General features: G+C 43.9%; 2 protein-coding genes across 4 annotated transcripts in view; both read right to left on the minus strand.

Annotated features, from left to right (window-relative positions):
* LOC126998858 (lysozyme-like) overlaps positions 1-5,965 on the minus strand; it is a 33,483-nt gene extending 27,518 nt beyond the window's left edge. The window contains exon 1 of one of the 3 annotated variants that reach the window (XM_050861034.1): positions 5,666-5,949. In XM_050861034.1, the coding sequence (XP_050716991.1) occupies positions 5,666-5,696 (31 nt within the window). In that variant the 5' untranslated portion in view covers positions 5,697-5,949. Of the gene's footprint in view, positions 1-5,665 lie in introns of all 3 variants that reach the window. The other 2 variants (XM_050861032.1, XM_050861035.1) reach the window with 2 other exon arrangements.
* LOC126998856 (lysozyme-like) overlaps positions 1-13,030 on the minus strand; it is a 92,077-nt gene extending 79,047 nt beyond the window's left edge. Inside the window, exon 1 of the mRNA XM_050861020.1 lies at positions 12,938-13,030. Within this exon, the coding sequence (XP_050716977.1) occupies positions 12,938-13,001 (64 nt within the window). The 5' untranslated portion in view covers positions 13,002-13,030. The remainder of the gene's footprint in view (positions 1-12,937) is intronic.
* Positions 13,031-23,551: the final 10,521 nt, after the last annotated feature.

The raw sequence follows: 23,551 nt of genomic DNA on the forward strand, positions 1-23,551 counted from the left end.
CTAAATCATAAGAACAACCTTTGGGATGTTCTCTTCGCCTTTACGATATTATAGCCTATTATTTCTCACACACAGGTTTAAACGTGTTAAAAACGGGAGTTTCATTTTATCCTCCTTGTTAATCAGTTTTTACCTCCTCTGTTATTTTACGTAAAGACACAGACGAGAGAGAGAGAGAGAGAGAGAGAGAGAGAGAGACACGTATTCATCTTTACTTTTATTCGGTGTCCTTGGGGGAAGCCAACACATATTTGCATAGATTATTAGGCTTTATATTTGCTTACGTGCGTCGCTTTTAAATCTCTCTCTCTCTCTCTCTCTCTCTCTCCCCTAATGATACGTTCATAACCCTCATTGAAATCTCTCAGTCGTTGAAAAGGAAAAAGAAAGTGGTTGGAGGCTTGCTGTTATCATTATTATTATCATTGTTATCATTATCCGTTGCAACCATCACGCCTGTAGTTACTAAGACTCGTATGTGTCTTCCTCCATTAGATATTTATTGCTGTTTGTGTATTTTTTCCGGCGTTTTCGATATCATTAGTTACCTTTTATGTCTATTTACTCTCCTTGAAGTAATATCAGCGTGGTATATTTTTTTCTACAAGTGGTAAGGTTAGTTAACTTACCATCCATGTCTGTCTCTCTATCTGTCTACCTACCTATCTGTGTATATCTATCAATCTGCATCTCTCTCTCTCTCTCTCTCTCTCTCTCTCTCTCTCTCTCTCTATCTATCTGTATCCATCTCTTCGAAGGATTAATCTCATGGCGGAGGTCTATCATTACGCTACCATCACCACTAAGCAGTTATCAACCCCATCATCATCACCACCACCACCACCACGACCTTCACCAGTAGCGAGGGAGAGGTCATCTTTACCACCATCACTGCAACCACTAATATAACCACTACACCGACTCCAGTGCGTTAATTTACTTGTTTGTGTTTGGTTAGTTGTTGTTGTTGTGGTTGTGGTTGTGGTGGTTGTGGTTGTGGTTGTGGTTGTTGTTGTGGTGGTTGTGGTTGTGGTTGTGGTTGTTGTTGTGGAGGTTGTGGTTGTGTAGTGTTGTGTTGTTATTTCTCATCCTTTATTTGCTCCTATTTTTTGTTATTGTTTTGTTTGTTTGTTTTTGTTTTTTTCTTTTAGCCATCCTTCTCGCTAACATGAATATACAGTAATTTTGTTTTGTTTTTCCTTTGTGTGTTATTTCTAACAATCTATCTGTTTATCTGTATCTCTTTAAACACACACACACACACACACACACACACACACACACACATATACACACACAATACACCTTGGCCTCATAAACTGCAGTCCCATACATATTTTCCTCCTCATTCTTCCCCTTCCCTCTCCTCCTCCTCCTTCCTCTTCCTCCCTTCCTTCCCTCTCCTCCTCCTCCTTCCTCTTCCTCCCACCCTTCCCTCTCCTCCTCCTTCCTCTTCCTCCCACCCTTCCCTCAACTTCCTATTATTATGCCACCTTCAGGGTCGTAATGTAGTAATAATTAACAGGTAAGGAACTCGGGTAATTAACTCAAAGGTGTACCACATAATGAGTGAGGAAGTGAGGGAGCGAGGAAGGAGGAAGAGGAGGAGGAAAAGGAAGAGGAGGAGGAAGAGGAAGAGGAAGAAGAGAAGGAAGTATGTTACGTAACGTTGTTATGTACAATCGTGGGACACACTGTCCACTGAGTTTCATTCACCGGCCCCGACTTTAAAATATATACACCGCATGGAAGGAGGCTAATGTTCAGATATGTCACTACATATACACTCTCCATAATTTATTTGATATGACTTTGTCAGTTGTGCACACTGATAACAAGTTTTGAATTCGCGGACGAAAATGTCTCTTTACATTTCGTTCAAATTTAGTCATTGACAGCTAAAGTTGTTTGCAACGCTATTATGCATTTGAATAGCTAAATGTTGTATTCATTCCTGCAACGTCCTCGCCAAGAAAATACGAAGAAAACATTGATAACGTGCATAAATATTATGATATGGTCTAAAAATATATAATGATACCATCATTTAACTCTCGCTTGACAATGTTATGCAATGACGTCATCGACCGCGAAGCTCAACTGTCGCGACGTCACTCTGACCAAGGCAAGTATAGAGAGGTATCGTCACTTTCATAGAACGTGAAGAACCAAATTTTGAAATGAGCTTTTTTATTAGGACTTCTCGGATGTTGTTGTTTTTTTTGTTATAAACTACTACAATAAAATAAAATAAGATGTGGATTTTTTGTTATATACCCTATGAAGCAATTGTCGGTGAATAAAAAATATATAGAGAAATGTTCACGGCATCTCATCATGGACGATGATTGGCTGGCGTCTCGATAAGCTCCGCCCCTTCCTCGAGTTTATTCACCTGTTTCCTGAACATTAATTTTACGAAAACTGAGACCATTTGCATTTGTTTACTCAAGTCAGACTCGCCGCTCACCTCACTTGAGCGGCGAGTCTGACTTGAGGAAACAAATGCCGAGGAGAAAGAACACCTTCACGGCGTGGCTTATGTTCGGAGGTGATTTTGACCCTCTGTATATTTTTACGTCGGGACGTACCACACACCATCAGAAACAGAAAAAAACATGCAGATTTAGAATCTGTGCTTATAAAAGTGATGCGACGAAAACCAGCTGAGTACTAAGGGGTTGAAGGGAAATAAGTGCAAGAAAATATTTATTCCCTACTTCATTTAACTCTGAGTTTCGTATCTGTAATTTTACATTATTGTTACAATTTTTTGCTAGTGTGATGCAGAATCTTCTCAGGAAGTTGATGGTGGTTTCATGTTTTCGTAAATATTAATGTTGGGGTCAGGAAACAGGGTGGGAATGAGGTGTGTGAAGTCGTCGGTTTGGGCAGACAACGAGGATGGGGCGTGGCCAAGGGTGAAGGCTATAGGAGCTGCCAACGAGTGATTTCCTCCCGCCTGTATGACGATACCTTCTCTATACTTGCCTTGGCTCTGACGAGGCAAGATGGAGGGCTACCACCGCAGATGGGAAACTACGCTCGAACAGCGAAATTCCATAAAAGACCTCTTGCTAGCAGACCACACACCACCAGAAATAGCCCGCATACTAAACATCAACAAGAGGACAGTTTACAGATGGGCAAGAAGGATTGAGGATAACAATAACATCAACAACCTCCCAAGAAGTGGTGCTCCTTGTTAGGTTACCGAGACGGAGGAAGCTGAAACAATTCAGACGGCCAGACGAAGCCCCATCACCACAGCTGTCCAGATAAAGAAGATCAGGAGTCGTCTTCCAGCACGCACCATAAGACGCATACTACACAGGAACGGTTTTCACCACAGGATCCCAGCCAGCAAGCCCTTCCTTTCTACCCACAATAAGGAGCAACGACTGGGTTTCACGCTAGAGTTCATCACCAAGGATGACAACTTCTGGAAGAATGTCATCTGCGACGAAAAGACCTTCAAGTCTGACGCACATGGAGGTCTACACTGCTGGCGTCCTGACAACACCAGGTAAGGGCTTACACTCTCTCTCTCTCTCTCTCTCTCTCTCTCTGAGCAACAGACAACAAAGAGTAGTGATTGACGGATTTAACTCAGAGTGGGCGCCGGTCACTAGTGGCGTCCCTCAGGGCTCGGTTCTTGGCCCAGTGCTCTTCATTATTTACATCAACGACGTGGATGTTGGACTCAATAACCGCATTAGTAAATTTGCAGACGACACAAAGATTGGTAACTCGGTTCTCACTGACGAAGACAGGCAAAGCCTCCAAGAGGATTTGCACAAAATTTCAGCTTGGTCGGATAGATGGGAGATGCCCTTTAACGTAGACAAGTGCCAGGTCCTTCAAGTTGGAACGAGGAATAAGAAGTTCGATTACGAAATGCGCGGCGTTAAACTCAAAAACGTTCAATGCGTCAAGGACTTGGGGGTGAAAATCGCGTCAAACCTCAAATTCTCACAGCAATGCATCGATGCAGCAAATAAAGCGAACAGAATGTTGGGCTTCATCAAAAGAAACTTTTTATTTAAGAATAAAGATGTAATACTCCTGCTCTACAACAGTTTAGTCAGACCCCACTTGGAATATGCAGTACAGTTTTGGTCTCCCCACCATGCAAAGGATATTGCTAAATTAGAAGGTGTTCAGCGTCGGGCAACGAAAATGATCCCTTCCTTGCGCAACAAATCCTACGAAGAAAGACTTTCTACCCTTAACATGTTCTCTCGAGAAACGTCGCCTCCGAGGAAAACTGATCGAATGTTTTAAAATACTTAATGGTTTCACGAATGTAGACAGATCAATATTGTTTATGATCGATGACACTTTGCGCACGAGGAATAATGGCGTAAAACTCAGATGTAGACAAGTAAATTCAGACTGCACCAAATTTTTCTTCACCATCGTTGTAGTGCGAGAATGGAATAAGCTCCCACCATCAGTGGTCCAGTGTAACACGATTGACTCCTTCAAAAATAAGCTCGACCGTCACTTCCTTCAACTTAATATCAACTAGAGTAGAAATGCAACGTTTTGGAGTCTTCTGATTAATGTAAAATCACTTAGGTTTAAGGACAGACCACCAAGTCTGGACCATGGGGTCTGTGTGGTCTGATTTCCTATGTAAATCTATGTAAATCTCTCTCTCTCTCTCTCTCTCTCTGTGGATGGACCTCTTTTGCTCTTACTAATAATACTATTAATATATATATATATATATATATATATATATATATATATATATATATATATATATATATATATATATATCTATATATATATGTGTGTGTGTGTGTGTGTAATTTATTTATCAATATAGTTACTAATAAATTGAATAAACTCCCCAAAGGCGAGGCTAACGACAGGAACAATGTTAAACCTTGAAAATACTAATAAACACATTTGTTCATTTACTTGAGAGGAGGCCCTTCGTTGTCTTCATGACAGCATATAGGTAATTCTAACTAGCAGCACCTACAAATATTACGCCTTAAGACCAACTTTAATCACATTTTGCTTGCTAGCATTCTGTTCACATCACTACGTTGCCGTAGCTTTACCAATGAGAATAGTTTCAAAGATCACACACTATGGGGAGTACTAATAAGCAGTGATGGATCACTTTATTGGCTATGGGCTCTGAGCGGCTGAATCAGCTGATATCAACGGAGATGCCAAACGTCACCAGAGAAGGAAAGCGGAACACAGAGAGAGAGAGAGAGAGAGAGAGAGAGAGAGAGAGAGAGAGAGAGAGAGAGAGAGAGAGAGAGAGAGACACACACACACACACACACACACACACACACACACACACACACACACACACACAGTCTAAATATGAAAAAAAAATCAGCATGGTAGGTATGAAGAGAGAGAGAGAGAGAGAGAGAGAGAGAGAGAGAGAGAGAGAGAGAGAGAGAGAGAGAGAGAGAGAGAGAGAGAGGCAAACAAACACGCATAGCCTAAATATGAAAAAAAAGCATGAGACTAAATATGAAAAAAATCAGCATGATAGGTATGGAAAGAGAGAGAGAGAGAGAGAGAGAGAGAGAGAGAGAGAGAGAGAGAGAGAGAGAGATGAATGACGAGCAGCCGATGCATCGCTGCCCTCACAAAGCTTATATGAACCTTATGCCCCACATTTACTCACTTGTTTCAGTGGATGTTGAGTTGTTAGCCATTAAATTGTAATCCAGTCAAAAAAGTCAAAATTATGACAAATTCGCCTGTTACACACGGCCATGGTGCAGGCATCCTCTCACGGTCTGAAGTTGTCATCGTTACGCTTTATGTTACACTCATGCCTTTTCTTAATATTTTTTTACACCGAAAAATGCCTTCAGTTTTCTGCAGACAAAGAAGGTTATGCTTGTGTCCAGCAGAGCAAGCCGTGATTCACAATTCCATGATATGTATAGCAAAAAAATATATATTCCATAGATAACGTTAACTTTCTAGAGTAATAAAATAAATAAAACGCACAAGCGACGCAAGACACAACACAAGCCACTTCTAATGCAACTGCTCACTGTCACTGGCTCACATAGCCGCTCACTGCACTGCACTCATTCTTCAAACTCTTTAAATGTAAACAACGGTCAGTATATGGGTGAGTTGCCACATGTGGAAAAGAAAACATATACTCCGAGTGTTGCAGCAACGAAAATTCGGTAATCGTTTCTTTGTAGCAACATGGTGTATTAAAATAATATTACAAATTGCAAAGTCACGCCTTAAATTTCATGTAGTATTGTAATCACATGCATGGAAGCTATCTGCCTTACACGCTTACGAACAATAGAGCATTTCTATGGTAACTGCTGTTTCATTTGTTGTATTATATAAAGTAAGCCATCCTTATTTTAACAGGTATGAGCCCCAGAATATATATCCATCACGACGGAGCGGAAGCGTGTCGGCAGGCCTGTGGGGATGGATGTCTGCTAGCGGACCAGGCGAGCTGGCGCTCATTGAAGGACGCCTCACAGCCCAGCAGTTCATCACTATTTTAGAAGACATCATGCTGCCTTCAGTAAGGGCGATGCTAATCCCTGCCCCTCAGCCAATCAACATAGTGATGGACAATGCACCATTTCACAATGCAGGCATTGTGAACGAATGGTTCATTCAACACCCGCAAGTCACCCGCCTACCCTGGCCTGCACGAAGCCCGGACCTCAACCCCATTGAAAACTTATGGGCCCAGATAGTGAACAAATGGGTGGGACAATTTTTTTTTAAAGATGAAGAGACAGTAGTGGCCCACTCTTTCAACATCTGGGAGAGTTCGCGGGCAACAGACCTGTGTGAGAAGTTGGTTGAGTCTATGCCACGTAGCCATGAGAGTGTCATAAACAACAGGGGGTGTGCCACGAAGTATTAATGTTGAGAGAGAGAGAGAGAGAGAGAGAGAGAGAGAGAGAGAGAGAGAGAGAGAGAGAGAGAGAGAGAGAGAGAGGTGTCTGTATAGCTGGTATGTGTGTGTGTGTGTGTGTGTGTATCGTGGTCATAGCTCTACACCTTGGTCATGATATCAGTGACATCAAAAAAAGAGAGAGAGAGAGAGAGAGAGAGAGAGAGAGAGAGAGAGAGAGAGAGAAATTAGTGTCGTCTGCCCTGAAAATTAGTCATTTTTTTTCTTTAACAAACGCATTTTCTCTCTCTCTCTCTCTCTCTCTCTCTCCAGAATGCACACTGACGACCAAAGCCAAGCAAGTATTTAGCTTATGGAATGCAGAAAATTAGAGCGTGCACTATAGTTGAGAGAAGAGCATTCATAACAGTTTTTTTTTTTTTAAAGAAACATAATCGTCATGCAGTTGATGCTCACAGTTTCGTAAGAAAAATCCTTAAATGATATCTCTCTCACACCCACACACAGTCTTTGGTCCTTGCAAACACACACACACACACACACGCACACACACATAGGTCATATATAACTCGAATGTTGCTCTGCTGGATAGTTGCCGTCTTTCGTTAGCGGCGTCCGAAACATTTTGGAAACTGTGTCATCACTTGTGTCCCACGACTGTACATTAGGGATGGGCAAGTACCTTAATTTGAGTACCGGTAGTACCGGTACCGAAAACTCAAGTACCGTTAGTACCGGTACCGGTACCCAAAGGAGTTTTTTTTTCTTAATGACTTCTGATGAAATTCCCAAACAAATTTCCTGTAAAGAAAACTCTCTCTCTCTCTCTCTCTCTCTCTCTCACCTCCAATATTTAATAATCTTATATAATCCATCGTGCCATTATTTATAGCAAAAAACTCTCGCAAAGGGTTTCAAACTATTTTTTCTTTAATTCTTTATTGGATAAATTTTATCTCTCTCTCTCTCTCTCTAAAAGTTAACGAGTCATACGAATTTAACAGTGGCAAGTAAAAAGAAAACGAAGTCTTGGGTTAAAAGTTAGTGAGTCCCACGAGTCTTTAGAAAACGCTAATATATATTGTTATTGTTATTAAACTATGATCGAGTACCCACTACCCATATCACCGAGATATCCACTTACTAAGTGGTGATCTCTCTGAATGAAGTGAATATTTATTTTTTCGATAAAAAAATAGCATGTATAGTTATTATGGATGTACTCGATCAGTCTAATAACAATAACAATATTTATTAGCAACCTAAAAAAAAAATCGGACAGGAAGAATTATCAATAAATCCTATAAATAAATCCGAGCAACTGGTACCGGTACCGAGCAATCTGGTACCGGTACCGTACCGTTTAGCTGGTACCGTTAGTACCGGTACTGGTACCGAGACCTGCCCACCCCTACTGTACATTCACCGCAGTGGGCGGGCAGCCGGGTGGCCCTTCTACGGAGGCGAGGTGGACCCGTGGGGTCATCCTCGCTTAGGGCCACCCCTCCGTGGTCAAGTTGACCAGTCGGCTGCTCGCACGTGTCAGCTAGCTCGCCGGCTCTTACTCGTGGCTGTGGCGGCGGCGGAGGTTTCCCCACACCCGCCGCACGCCAGCGGCGGGTTCCCCCCTGCGACGGGCCGTCGTACCGACAAAGGCCCGTTCCCCCTTTTTAGGGGGTAAATCCTTCACCACCACCACCATTCACCGCCTGACTCTGCGATCAGGCCACGCGTGAAGGCAGCCTGTTGCATTGGTGACATCTTCAACCTTGTAGCCAGTGACACGATACTTGGTCGTGTACACATACCCAACACAAAAACATAAAGATCACCTCAGTTTTCTTGAGTTGCAGTCTTTTTTTACCTCAGATCTCTATGGCGACCATTGAGCACTGTTTACCACTTTATCCAACAAAAACAGATGTGCGGTGGCACCTCTAAATCATCATGTATTGGAGAAATATTTTGCATGTGTTGTTTCTGCATATATTGGAACACTTTTAGCACCCAGCCAAATCAAAATTCAAGAATTGTGTTTTTTGATGCACTCATATATATATATATATATATATATATATATATATATATATATATATATATATATATATATATATATATATATATATATATATATAATATGGTACGGTATGGCGCCCATCTAGTATATCAGCCCCCCCCTTCACCTGGAGTTGGATCCGCCACTGCATGTACGGGAAGAGTAGAAGTTGTGTGCGTGTGCCTGTGTGTGTGAGTGTGTGTGTGTATGGGGGGAGGGGGGGGTACGGCTCGTCTCTTCCGTGTTTTTTTTTTGTTTATCCTTTCCTGCTTTGCGCAATACTCTTGGTGGTCTTCCTCCTTCCCTCTCCTTTTTTCTTGTTATTTTTTTTCTTTTTTGTCGTTTTTGTCTATTTTACTTTCTTACATCCCCGCTTCTTTTTGTCTATGTCTTTCCTTCTCCTCCACCTTTTTTCAATTTCATCCTTTTCTACTTCTTACTGCTGCACCTTCTTCTCTTCCTCTTCCTCCTCCTCTTCCTCTTCCTCCTCCTCTTCCTCTTCCTCCTCCTTTCTTAATAACAGAGATCAGAGCGCCTTAATAACCCACGACTCTGCCAGCTAAAGGTGGCGTCACACTGGACCAAATCTGGCGAGCACGAGCTTTTGCTGGAGGGATGGCTTGCTCCCGAGCTTTTGCTCCTGGGTTTAGCTCGCCGCTTGGACGGGGAGCAGCTCGGCGAGCCGCAAGCAGGCAGTCAAATGAGCTCTTTGGTGCACCGATATGTGAATAATATATATTACCTAGTGTATTGAATCCGTATACCCATGATATTAGAAAACTTATTCACATACTCCTTTTATGTTTGACGGTATTTGTAATATTTTATAATGTTGAAAAAAGTAGTGTTGGATTTTATTTTGATTTCCAAGACCAAGACCAAGACCAAGACCGCCCAGGCCAGCTGATATAAACACTCCCCATTGCCACCTCTCCTCGTTCATAAGTTCACTTGTCCTCCTTCATTGTACACTTTGATAGCAAGAGTCAGGGACCATCCCGAGTTATGGGACCACAGCCATCCAGATTTCTGTAAGTCTACGCTGAAGAAAGTTATGATGTTATGATGTTGTACACATCATGGGTCTCCCTCCCTTCTCTTCAGCCATGACCGAACCCAGACTCGTCTTTTCTTCTTCTGAGCTCGTTGAATAACGGCAAGTAATGCCGTCACAGCTGCACACTTAGCCGTAATGCGAAGCGTAGGTGTAGTAGGCGCCATGGTTGAGGCTTTGGTTCTAATGTTGCTCGCCGCTCGCCCCTCGTCGCTCGTCAGTGTGACGACAACAGTGACTTGCTCGCGAGCAAAAGCTGCCAGCAAGAGCTCGTGCTCGCCAGATTTGGGTCCAGTGTAACGCCAGCTTAAGAGAGAAAATGACTCTTCGCCGTAAAGGTTTCAGTGTATAAAGCTGGCGTCACATTGGACCCAAATCTGGCGAGCACGAGCTCTTGCTGGCAGCTTTTGCTCGCGAGCAAGTCACTGTTGTCGTCACACTGACGAGGGGCGAGCGACGAGCAACATTGTAAACAAAGCCTCAACCATGGTGCCAACTTCACCTACGCTTCGCATTACGGCTAAGTGTGCAGCTGTGACGGCATTACTTGCTGTTAAGCTGGCGTCACACTGGACCCAAATCTGGCGAGCACGAGCTCTTGCTGGCAGCTTTTGCTCGCGAGCAAGTCACTGTTGTCGTCACACTGACGAGCGACGAGGGGCGAGCGGCGAGCATCATTGTAAACAAAGCCTCAACCATGGCGCCTACTACACCTACGCTTCGCATTACGGCTAAAGGTGGCGTCACACTGGACCAAATCTGGCGAGCACGAGCTTTAGCTGGCAGCTTTTGCTGGAGGGATGGCCTGCTCCCGAGCTTTTGCTCCTGCGTTTAGCTCGCCGCTTGGACGGGGAGCAGCTCGGCGAGCCGCAAGCAGGCAGTCAAATGAGCTCTTTGGTGCACCGATATGTGAATAATATATATTACCTAGTGTATTGAACCCGTATACCCATGATATTAGAAAACTTATTCACATACTCCTTTTATGTTTGACGGTGTTTGTAATATTTTATAATGTTGAGAAAAGTAGTGTTGGATTTTATTTTGATTTCCAAGACCAAGACCAAGACCGCCCAGGCCAGCTGATATAAACAGTCGCCATGGCCACCTCTCCTCGTTCAAAAGTTCACTTGTCCTCCTTCATTGTACACTCTTTGATAGCAAGAGTCAGGGACCATCCCGAGTTATGGGACCACAGCCATCCAGATTTCTGTAAGTCTACGCTGAAGAAAGTTATGATGTTATGATGTACACATCATGGGTCTCCCTCCCTTCCCTTCAGCCATGACCGATCCCAGACTCGTCTTTTCTTCTTCTGAGCTCGTTGAATAACGGCTAGTAATGCCGTCACAGCTGCACACTTAGCCGTATTGCGAAGCGTAGGTGTAGTAGGCGCCATGGTTGAGGCTTTATTTACAATGTTGCTCGCCGCTCGCCCCTCGTCGCTCGTCAGTGTGACGACAACAGTGACGCTCGCTAGCAAAAGCTGCCAGCAAGAGCTCGTGCTCTCCAGATTTGGGTCCAGTGTGACGCCAGCTTAAGTGTGCAGCTGTGACGGCATTACTTGCCGTTATTCAACGAGCTCAGAAGAAGAAAAGACGAGTCTGGGTTCGGTCATGGCTGAAGGGAAGGGAGGGAGACCCATGATGTGTACATCATAACATCATAACTTTCTTCAGCGTAGACTTACAGAAATCTGGATGGCTGTGGTCCCATAACTCGTGATGGTCCCTGACTCTTGCCAGATTTGGTCCAGTGTGACGCCACCTTAACTGTATCGAGTAATTCAGGGGAGGGAAACGGCTTGTAAAATAAGAGGGCTTTAACGGAGGATATATATATATATATATATATATATATATATATATATATATATATATATATATATATATATATATATATTTTTTTTTTTTTTCCTGTTTTTTTTTTAAGCAGAGGAATATGAGAAGGGAAATGAAAACGAAGAGGAGAGGAATTTAAAGAGAAAAGGGAAAAGAAAAAAAAAGAAAAATAAGGAGTGAGCCACAAGAGAGAGAGAGAGAGAGAGAGAGAGAGAGAGAGAGAGAGAGAGAGAGAGAGAGAGAGAGAGAGAGAGAGAGAGAGAGAGAGAGAGAGAGATTTACATAGATTTACATAGAAAATCAGACCACACAGACCCCATGGTCCAGACTTGGTGGTCTGTCCTTAAACCTAAGTGATTCTACATTAATCAGAAGGCTACAAAACGTTGCATTTCAACTCTTAGTTGATATTGAGTTGAAGGAAGTGACGGTCGAGCTTGTTTTTGAAGGAGTCAATCGTGTTACACTGGACCACTGACGGTGTGAGCTTATTCCATTCTCGCACTATAACGTTGGTGAAGAAAAATTTAGTGCAGTCTGAATTTACTTGTCTACATTTAAGTTTTACGCCATTGTTCCTCGTACGCAAAGTGTCATCGATCATAAACAATGTTGATCTGTCTACATTCGTGAAACCATTAAGTATTTTAAAACATTCGATCAGTTTTCCTCGGAGGCGACGTTTCTCGAGAGAGAACATGTTAAGGGTGAAAAGCTTTTCTTCGTAGGATTTGTTGCGCAAGGAAGGGATCATTTTTGTTGCCCGACGCTTCCTTTGTGTGTTTCATCGATATAAATTTATTGGCGTACTAAACAATGCACAATCGAATAACTTGTTTAAGAATCGCATTATGGTTTACTTCGGTGTGAGAGGAGTGAGCTGGACGCCCTTGCACTTGCGAACATGAAGTGCTTTATTGTACCTGGTCATGAGCCAACATTATGTCTGCTGTATATTGCCCATCCTTCATGTCTTCTCTTTCTACCCCCTCCCCACTCCGCCCCCTCGTCTTCTATCCACAGCTAAACTTTCAAAGCCCGCATCACCCTTACTACAATTAAACCACAACAGCATCACAACTCGGAGATAAACTTACCGGAGAGCACAGCCAGGATGAGGGCCGCGGTGACGGAAACGATGACGCGTTGCAGGAGAGACATCTTGAGTCTTTGCCGTATCCCAGTGACGACGTGAGAACAAGTGATGGCAATAGATGGGAGGAAAGAAGGTAATTTGAGGGACTTGCTAGTTGGCTACCCGGCGTGCGCGAAGGAGCGAGAGGAAGGAAGAGCCGAAGAGGTGCTGGGTGCGCAGAGAGGCCTTGGATAGCAAGTCGCGGCGCGGGGCGGCGGATATCCGACTGAGTGAGGCAGGGTTGCCAGGTCCACGTCAGTATTCACGCACACCCCTACCCCAAAACGAGCCAAAAACCCGCACACTCCACCTTCAGAAACCGCCCAAGAGGAGTCCAATACTTTTTATTTTATTTCGTTGGGGATATTTTTATTAAAAACATGCATGTTGCGCTAAAAACGACAAGAAAGGTAGAAAATGAAGACATACTTTTTAAATAAGAAAAGAAAAAAGAGGCTAGTTGATAACGACTTTGCGATAAATGAAACAGATCAAAACAATGAACAAAAAAAAATGTCGCCAAAACTAGAGCTCCTGTAAACAGAAGAAGAAGCAGTGAAAATAAAATAATTGAAGAGAACTAAATAAACAGACACCAAGCCTGAATATAAGATTTGAAAAGACGGAAAATAGAGGAAGCAGTGAAAATATAGTTGAAGAGAACTGGATATAAAAACGGTAAGCTTCATCTCCCTGAGAGAGGCGGTGGCTGAGTGGTCACCGTGCGGGAGCGGCATGCAAGAGGACCCGGGTTCGCGTCTCTCCCAACGCCACAAACTGGCGATTTTCAGTCATCGCCGAGTGGCCTAAGACTACCCACATGCTGTCCTGCTGAAGACCACTTTGATATCATCCCGGACTCTAGATTTTCTCTCTAAACAGAAAAGAAAATAGAAAAAGAAAAAGAAAAAGAACAGAAGAAAGAACAGAACAAATAAAAGAGAAAATAAAAGAGAAAATAAAAAGAAAAGAAGAAAGAAAAGAAAAGAAAAACAAAGAAAAACAAAGAAAAAGATCAGAAAGAAAAGAAAAAAGAAAAGAAAAGAACAGAAGAAAAGAACAGAGAAAGAGAAGAGAAGACACGAGAATAGGAACTAGTATAGGCTACTTCTCCATCTCTAACCAGGAAGAACAATAGATCAAACAAAAGAGAGAGCTCAGAGGGACGAGTCAAATATTCATGCACAAAACGTTTTAACTTCCTTCTTCTCAACGAATGTATCACCTCACGAGTAGGAAAAATAAAAGAAAAAAAATGGGAAAAGTTAGATAGAAGGAAAAAAAATAAGAGATTTCCATGCCAAGGTCATCGTACTACTCCGGGAAAATAATTTATTTATAAGAAAAAAGTGAGTTAAAAAGGAAGGAAGGGTTTTATCGTCCTTCTCATCGAATTTATCACCTCACGAGTAGGAAAAAAAAAAGGAAAAAAATGGGAAAAGTTAGATAGAAGGAAAGAAAAATGAAAGATTTCCATATCGTACTACTCTGGGAAAATAATTTATTTATAAGAAAAAAGTGAGTTAAGAAGGAAGGGAGACTTTCAAGGCACCTCCATCATGTGTTTTAGTATCAGCTCTCACAGCAAAAATTTCCAGAGGCCACAAAGGAGATAAATCGAGCTCTTAGGAGTGTTTATTTACGTTCATGGTCAGAAGCCTTGTCAAACTATCACTAAGCTCATAAAAATACCCATGGAAAAAACACAGCCTCTACCAAAGCCCTATCACATGGGTGTGTAAAAAAAACAATGATTGAGAATATGGGCCTTATAAATCCCTTTTCTGCCTCTACCTCAAGCCTGGATTCATATTCTCAAACATTCCGGGGCTTATACACACTCACATCTGGTTAGGCTTTTGTAGAAGTTGTGGGTCTATGGGTAATTTTATGAGATAGTGCTAGTTTGACGAGGCTTCTGCACCATGAACGTGAAAACACTCATGAGGAACGGACTAATCTCCTTTGTGGGCTCTGGAAACAATCGTTGTTGTGAGAGCCGAAAGCGTCTGAACATACGGGCGCTGATCTCGATCACTAGGTCTTGAGGGCGGCCAGACAGACGAGCAGCCGACGCCCACCAGACATGCAGACACTCAACTGGTCATTCACCTTTCCTGAGTGGCTCGGTCAGTGAGTGGCTGCAGGAGTGAACATCAACAATTTTAAAATGCCGAAAAGTAGATGAATCAGCTTTTAATGAGTGATTTTATAGATTTATGGTACAGAGAAAGGGTTAAACCACCACCAGGGACATTAAACTAACCCTGGAAATGGCCAAAACTCCAACGAAAGCCTTGTCAGATATGAGTCCTTGGGCGCCGATATGTTTGATGGTACGGGCTACGAGTTTGAGGGGAAGTCCTACCTGTGGCTAAGATAAAGTAGAATACTCGGACTCAACTTGGCCCTTGACTCGAACTGACAAACTTCATTAGAGGGAGATATTTTGCGATTAGAGGCTGGCTGATAACGACTTTGCGATAAATGAAACAGACCAAAACACTGAATAAAAAAAGATGTCGCCAAAAACTAGAGTTCCTGTAAACAGAAGAAGAAACAGTGAAAATGAAATAATTGAAGAGAACTGAATAAAACAGACCCCAAGGCTGAATAGAAAATTTGAAAAGCCGAAAAAATAATATCCTTGTTAAAAAAAAATAGAGGAAGCAGTGAAAATATAGTTGAAGAGAACTGGATATACAAACGGTAAGCTTCATCTCCCTGAGAGAGGCGGTGGCTGAGTGGTCACCGTGCGGGAGCGGCATGCAAGAGGACCCGGGTTCGCGTCCCTCCCACCGCCACAAACTGGCGATTTTCAGTCATCGCCGAGTGGCCTAAGACTACCCATATACTGTCCTGAAGACCACCTTGATATCATCCCGGACTCTAGATTTTCTCTCTAAACAGATGATCAAGGATGAGTTTCGGGGGACAGCATTAGCCAAGCAAGATGGCGCCACTTTAAACACTTGCCTGCGCCATAATTGTCGTCGGGCGATCAAGAACCAAGAAAGCCTACCGACGAAATGTAAAACAAAAAAAAAAGGATGAATATAATGACTTTTAAACATTCAGAATATAGACTCAGTAACTAAGACAATGTGTAACAATAGACTTTGCTTATCACACACACCTCAGCAGGCTTCTAGTGATAAGTTTTCTCTAGATCCGTGATGGTCGATAAGAACTCGGTACCAGCCTCCATTAATTAAGGACATAGTTCCGCTCCATATCGCAAGAGGGAAAGATGAGAAATAAGAATACTTGCCGCAAGGAGAGCCACCCTTAATAAGAACCTGTTTCCCTCCACCCCGTGACCTTGCGCCGCCAAGGTCAGCCGCGGCGCACCTCAATGCAGTTTTACAGTTCTCCCGTTCCCTACTGAAGACTTGAAGGCATGTCCCGTTTCGCCACAATAGTGTTCAAAGGGCTGCGCGTCGCCTCGTGGTAACAGGATCATAACAACCCCCCTGCCCTCGTCACCATCCTTAATAGTACCAACTTTTTTTTTTTCTCTCAAGCGTAACGCAAGAAGTATCAAGTATCAAGACACTTCTCCACCCGAAATTGACCCTCTCTTTTTGGCCTCTCGTTCTTCTTTCTTTACAGGAGCAGCGCATAGCGGGCTTTTCTTATTTGTATTTTTGCCCTTGAGCTGCTTCCTGTATTGTAAAAAAAAAAAGAAAAAATAGTCCATAGGCCAAGAGCCAAAATTTCACGTACCGGTACCATCTGGGTGGGCAAATTCTAGTTGCTATTTTTCACTTGGTATATATCCCTAGATAATGTTTTGATATGATAACACTCGCAGAGGAGTAGCTTATTGGTGGTTATCACCTCTTGAAAAGACACACTCGTCTTGCGTTTTTTGAGGGACATTTTCCCGTAAAATCCATTGTAGTGTAGTTATTGTTCTACCCATGACCTATTAACCACCAACAAATGCATGCAAAAGCCCCATGCACTAGCCCACTTATATATTATTGTGTACATGTAGATATCCGGCCTAATTGGAGCAGATTTTCAATGAAATTTACAATATTTGTCCAGTACGTCAGACTAAATAAGAATACTTGTGCAATTTTCCTTTGTTTTCTGTTAACACTATTGCACATACAAAGATACAAAGGTATGCAAGAGAATTGAAGAAATAATAAAAAAAATTGGGCATTTAAGCAAGTTTATTAGTTATTATAAATAAATTTCCAAATCCCTGTACGTGTAACTTCTATAACGATGAAAACGTGCGTTCCACTTCCGACTTCATTTGTGCAAACACTGTGACATATATAGCAAAACTGCATAGAGACAAACCTGTGCAAAATTTGATTTACTAAATCTTTAGTCCATATACTTTTTATGCGTACGATGCACCGTATCCTTAAAAAAACGGAAAATATGAAAAAAATAACCTTTAAAAGTGCGTTTTTCACAAAAATAAACAATAAAGCTACCAGCACGGAACTGTTATCATACATTATTTTACTTCTATTGATGCAAAAAACAAAATGACACAGGTATAGTTTTGCCCACTCGGATGGTACCGAAATCTGGTCCGGCCCATGGACTATCCGTCTTCTTTTTCGGTCACCACTACCACCATCACCATTGCCACTTCTAGTAGGTTGTTTTTTCCCTTCCCCTCCTGGACCTGGACCTAACAAAGTATATCCAACTCTGCTGAAAGAAACAAAGAGCGAAATACTCTCCTCCCTCACAACCGTGTTCAATATGTCCTTGCCACAAGGCATCGTACCTTCGGATTGGAAAAAGGCAAACGTGACAACGATTTTTAAGAAAGGAGACAAAAAAGCACCAGGTAATTACAGGCCCATTAGTCTAGCTTCGGTTGTAGGTAAGCTACTTGAGGGCATAATTAGAGACAAAATTGTGAGTTACCTTGAAAGCCACACATTAATTAGGGACTCACAATATGGCCTCCAAACAAAAGATCCTGCCTATCAAACCTTTTCACTGTTTATGACAACCAAATCACTGGACGTAGTCTATCTTGATTTCCAGAAAGCGTTTGATAAAGTCCCACATCATAAATTACTTTACAAATTAAAGCAAATAGGTATTGACGGTCAAGTAAACCAATGGATCGCGAATTGGTTGAGCAACAGACAACAAAGAGTAGTGATTGACGGATTTAACTCAGAGTGGGCGCCGGTCACTAGTGGCGTCCCTCAGGGCTCGGTTCTTGGCCCAGTGCTCTTCATTATTTACATCAACGACGTGGATGTTGGACTCAATAATCGCATTAGTAAATTTGCAGACGACACAAAGACCGGTAACTCGGTTCTCACTGACGAAGACAGGCAAAGCCTCCAAGAGGATTTGCACAAAATTTCAGCTTGGTCGGATAGAAGGGAGATGCCCTTTAACGTTGACAAGTGCCAGGTCCTTCAAGTTGGAACGAGAAAAAAGAAGTTCGATTACGAAATGCGCGGCGTTAAACTCAAAAGCGTTCAATGCGTCAAGGACTTGGGGGTCAAAATCGCGTCAAACCTCAAATTCTCACAGCAATGCATCGATGCAGCAAATAAAGCGAACAGAATGTTGGGCTTCATTAAAAGAATTTTTTTTATTCAAGAATAAAGATGTAATACTCCCGCTCTACAATAGTTAAGTCAGACCCCACTTGGAATATGCGGTACAGTTTTGGTCTCCCCACCATGCAAAGGATATTGCTAAATTAGAAGGTGTTCAGCGTCGGGCAACGAAAATGATCTCTTCCTTGCGCAACAAATCCTACGAAGAAAGGCTTTCCACCCTTAACATGTTCTCTCTTGAGAAACGTCGCCTCCGAGGAAAACTGATCGAATGTTTTAAAATACTTAATGGTTTCACGAATGTAGATAGATCAACATTGTTTATGATCGATAACACTTTGCGCACGAGGAACAATGGCGTAAAACTCAGATGTAGACAAGTAAATTCAGACTGCACCAAATTTTTCTTCACGAACGTTGTAGTGCGAGAATGGAATAAGCTCCCACCGTCAGTGGTCCAATGTAACATGATTGACTCCTTCAAAATAAAGCTCGACCGTCACTTCCTTCAACTTAATATTAACTAGAGTAGAAATGCAACATTTGGAGCCTTCTGATTAATGTAAAATCGCTTAGGTTTAAGGACAGACCACCTAGTCTGGACCATGAGGTCTGTGTGGTCTGATTTTCTATGTAAATCTATGTAAATCCTCCTCTTCCTCGTCCTTTTCCTATTCTTCGCCCCTTCTTCATTCATGACCGTCATCGCTATCACCACCACCAAGATGATTCCTCTTCCCTCATCTCTGCTTTCTCACCCTTCTCCTCCTCTTCCACCACCACCACCACCAGGCAGATTTCCTTCCTCTTCTCTCCACTTCCTCTTCCTTTTCCATTTCTTTCTGCATTTTCTCCATCACTGCCCGCCACCACCATCACCACCACCACCATCAACAAGCAACAAATTGGTTTCCTATCTTTTTTTTTTTCACTTTCTCGTTCTCTTTCTTCCTTGTCCCCTTCCTTCGCCATCTCTATTACCACGACCACCACCACCACCACCACCTGTCATCATGGCGGACGTGTTTGAGAGAGCTCCTGCTTAAATACTTGGTTTTGTGTTCACCATAACTTCACGTTCAAGAGCATTAGTTCTCCTGCTGCTGGTCAACTGACGGGACCTTCAAGGCGAGGCAGCGCCATCCAGAAAACCAAAAAGCTGGTTGTAAGCTCGTCCCGTGATGGAGGGAACCCCAGGCACAGGTCGGCACGCCAGTTTCGTCTGCTGCTGCTGCTGGTGGGACAGATCTGGCTTTCTGTGGGAGCTGTGATGTTGCTGTCGGTTGTGATTGTATTGGTTGTGATAAGTGTGCTGCCTGGTATCATCCTACCCCACTGTGTATGGGAGTGTCCCCTCAGGTGATCGAGGCTATACGTGAGGCGGGAGAAGCTGGCGTTGAGTTTATTTGCACCCAGTGTAGGGCACGCCATCCTGCTGCAGAGGCGGCAAGAGGTGCATCTGGTGACCCTGCCTTAGCACAACTCTTTGTTATGGTTAAATCGCTATGTTCAGCGGTCGCAAACTTAACTGATAGAGTAGATTTTTCGGTGAAACTTTCTCTGTTGCGCTAGACATATCGAAAGCCTCCGATAGAGTCTGGCACAAGTCTTTGCTTTCTAAACTTCCCTCTTTCGGATTCTATCCCTCTTTCTGTTCCTTTATCTCCAGTTTCCTTTCCGGCCGTTCTATCTCTGCGGTGGTAGACGGTCACTGTTCTTTCCCTAAACCTATCAACAGTGGTGTTCCACAGGGCTCTGTCCTATCACCCACTCTCCTCCTGTTATTCAACAATGGTCTTCTTTCCATAACAAACTGTCCTGTCCACTTATACGCCGACGACTCCACTCTGCATTATTCAACTTCTTTCAATAGAAGACCCTCTCAACAAACAGGAAGTACACGACTCCAGACTGGAGGCTGCAGAACGCTTAACCTCAGACCTTGCAATCATTTCCGATTGGGGCAGAAAGAACCTTGTGTCCTTCAATGCCTCAAAAACTCAATTTCTCCACCTATCAACTCGACACAATCTTCCAAACACCTACCCCCTATTTTTCGACAACACTCAGCTATCACCATCTTCAACACTAAACATCCTCGGTCTATCCTTTACTCAAAATATCAACTGGAAACTTCACATCTCCTCTCTCGCTAAATCAGCTTCCTCGAGGTTGGGCGTTCTGTATCGTCTCCGCCAGTTCTCCTCCCCCGCGCAGTTGCTATCCATATACAGGGGCCTTGTCCGCCCTCGTATGGAGTATGCATCTCACGTGTGGGGGGGCTCCACTAACACAGCTCTTCTGGACAGAGTGGAGTCTAAGGCTCTTCGTCTCATCAGCTCTCCTTCTCCTACTGATAGTCTTCTACCTCTTAAATTCCGTCGCTATGTTGCCTCTCTTTCTATCTTCTATCGATATTTCCACGCTGACTGCTCTTCTGAACTTGCTAACTGCATGCCTCCCCCCCTCCCGCGGCCCCGCTGCACACGACTTTCTACTCATGCTCATCCCTATACTGTCCAAACCCCTTATGCAAGAGTTAACCAGCATCTTCACTCTTTCATCCCTCACGCTGGTAAACTCTGGAACAATCTTCCTTCATCTGTATTTCCTCCTGCCTACGACTTGAACTCTTTCAAGAGAAGGGTATCAGGACACCTCTCCTCCCGAAATTGACCTCTTTCGGCCACCTCTTTTGATTCTTTTTTAGGAGCAGCGAGCAGCGGGCTTTTTATTATTATTATTTCCTTTTTTATGTGCTCTTGAGCTGCCTCCTTTGTTGTAGAAAAAAAAAATAAGATCGTGTCCTCTTACCCTCCCCCTGCCCCCTCAGTGACGGGTGTCCCGGGAGAAGACTTGCGTAATACTGTTATGCCGGACGTGTTACTTGGGTTCCGTGTCGCCGTCAGGAGACTCCGTGGGAGGGAGATATGTAAACACTTTGCACAGTTTCTGTAGTTTAATATTCTTCCTTAGTAGTACACTTCACTCTGACTCTTCACTTACCACTAGCTTACTATCACTGGGACTGGGCCTCTCTCGCCCTCTTCTCCTATATATATCTAGAACAGTACAGTCTAGAATATTACAGTATACTTTATATCATACAAGAACATGTAGCAAAAATATATGCGAGTTGGCAACACTTCCCGCCTGGCGCCTGGCCGTGGACGGCTTGCCTTGCTCCCCGCCCCTTTGCTCGTTTCTCCGGGAGCCTTCTAGAGGCCTATGGTCGCCGGGGGAAGCTTCCAGCACAACACTATCCCCCCCTCTTAATTGTGATCGTCCCGATCACACACTTAACTATGTACAAACATAAGAGAATTAATCAAAAACATAATAATCGTCGTATCGCTGTGGACGCCTGCGTTGTCTCTGTCTTCTGTTCGTTGCATCCTGCGCGTCTGTCTCCTGGTGCGCCTCGTCGTCGTCCGCTTCTTGGGGTGTCCCTGGAACATCTGCCGAAGCCGGGAGGTTATCTCCCTCAGCTGAAAGGGCCAGGAGGCTTACGTCGTCGTCGACCTCCTCTCGGTCCTGGACGTCCCTTGCGTTTTCGTCGGCTGCTGGATGTCTGTAGTTGTTCCAGGTGTAGTTTCCCGGACCGTGGTACCTCCATAGGCGGTTGACGTGGACAACTTTCGGCTTGGTCATATCCGTTCTCCGGATTCGGTAAGTCACGTCGGAGAGGCGTTCTAGCACAGTGTAAGGGCCTTCCCAGGGGCTCTGTAACTTCGGAGACTGTCCTTTCTTCCTCTGCGGGTTGTAAAGCCAGACTCGGTCTCCTTCCTTGAAGTCAACGTGGCTTGCCCTCATATTGTAACCGCGCTTCATGGCCTCCCCGGAGAACTTCAAGGCACCTCGGACTTGATGGTGCACCTCTTCCAGCCGTTCCTCTAGTTGACGGGCAAAACTGGAGGCGTCCCTTGAAGGCTTTCCCAGGAGGCCTTCCTGTCAGTAGGTCCACCGGCAATCGCAGCTCACGTCCAAACATCAGCTTTGCCGGTGAATACCCCGTAGTCTCGTGGGCGGCAGACCTGTAGGCCATGAGAAGCGCAGGCAGCTTCTGATCCCATGAAGACTGATCATTGTTGCACTGCTTGGCCAACTCCTGGCCCAACGTCCAATTAAACCTCTCCACCATTCCATCTGACTGTTGGTTCAGAGGTGTTGTCCGTGTCTTATTGATACCCAGAAGCTTGCATCACTCAGCAAGGACTGTTGACTCAAAATTCCTTCCCTGGTCGGAATGGAGCTCGTTAGGCACACCGAAGCGACAGAAGAACTCCTCCACCAAAACCTTGGCGATGGTAGTGGCTTCCTGGTCAGGGATGGCGTAGGCTTCCGGCCACTTGGTGAAGTAATCCATTGTGACGCAGATGTGCTGGTAGAGTGGTGGTGTGCTAATCGGTTCACGAGATAGAGAAATATAGAATCCGGTTACTTTATTGGACAGAACTTATTACAGAACTTACATCACGACACAACACACACATATGATACATGTTTTGTGTTGCGTTTGTGTGGCGTTTGTGTTGTTTTGTGTTGTGTAGTTAACATTTAAGTGTTGGTAATATGTGTGGGAACATGTGTCAAGAAGAGAACGTGGACGACGGAAAGGTAAACGAGTAACAAGACAACAAAGAGAGAAGACGCACAAGAGAGACACAGCGCGAGACGGGAGCACGAAACATTGGCAAAAAAAATAAAAATGAAATGAGAGTCTACTGCAACGCCCCATTTTCTGTTTTCACTGGAAGAGAGCACGCGACTGCTTGAGCGGTGGCTGCTACAGATGTACCTATTTCCGTTCGTCGTCAGAGGCAAGGGTCCTGCTATATCCACTGCCACCCGTTCCATGGGGGCTCCAACCTGGTATAGTTGCAGTGGGGCACGGTGACGCTTCTTGGGGCCCTTCTTTGCACAGCACACCTCACACGCGTGAGACCATTCTTCCACGTCCTTCCTCATGCCAACCCAGTAGAACCTTTGGCGCAGGCGACTCAGTGTCTTCTTTACCC

The sequence above is a fragment of the Eriocheir sinensis genome, chromosome 15 (genome assembly GCF_024679095.1).
Source record: "Eriocheir sinensis breed Jianghai 21 chromosome 15, ASM2467909v1, whole genome shotgun sequence".
Taxonomy (NCBI): domain Eukaryota; kingdom Metazoa; phylum Arthropoda; class Malacostraca; order Decapoda; family Varunidae; genus Eriocheir; species Eriocheir sinensis.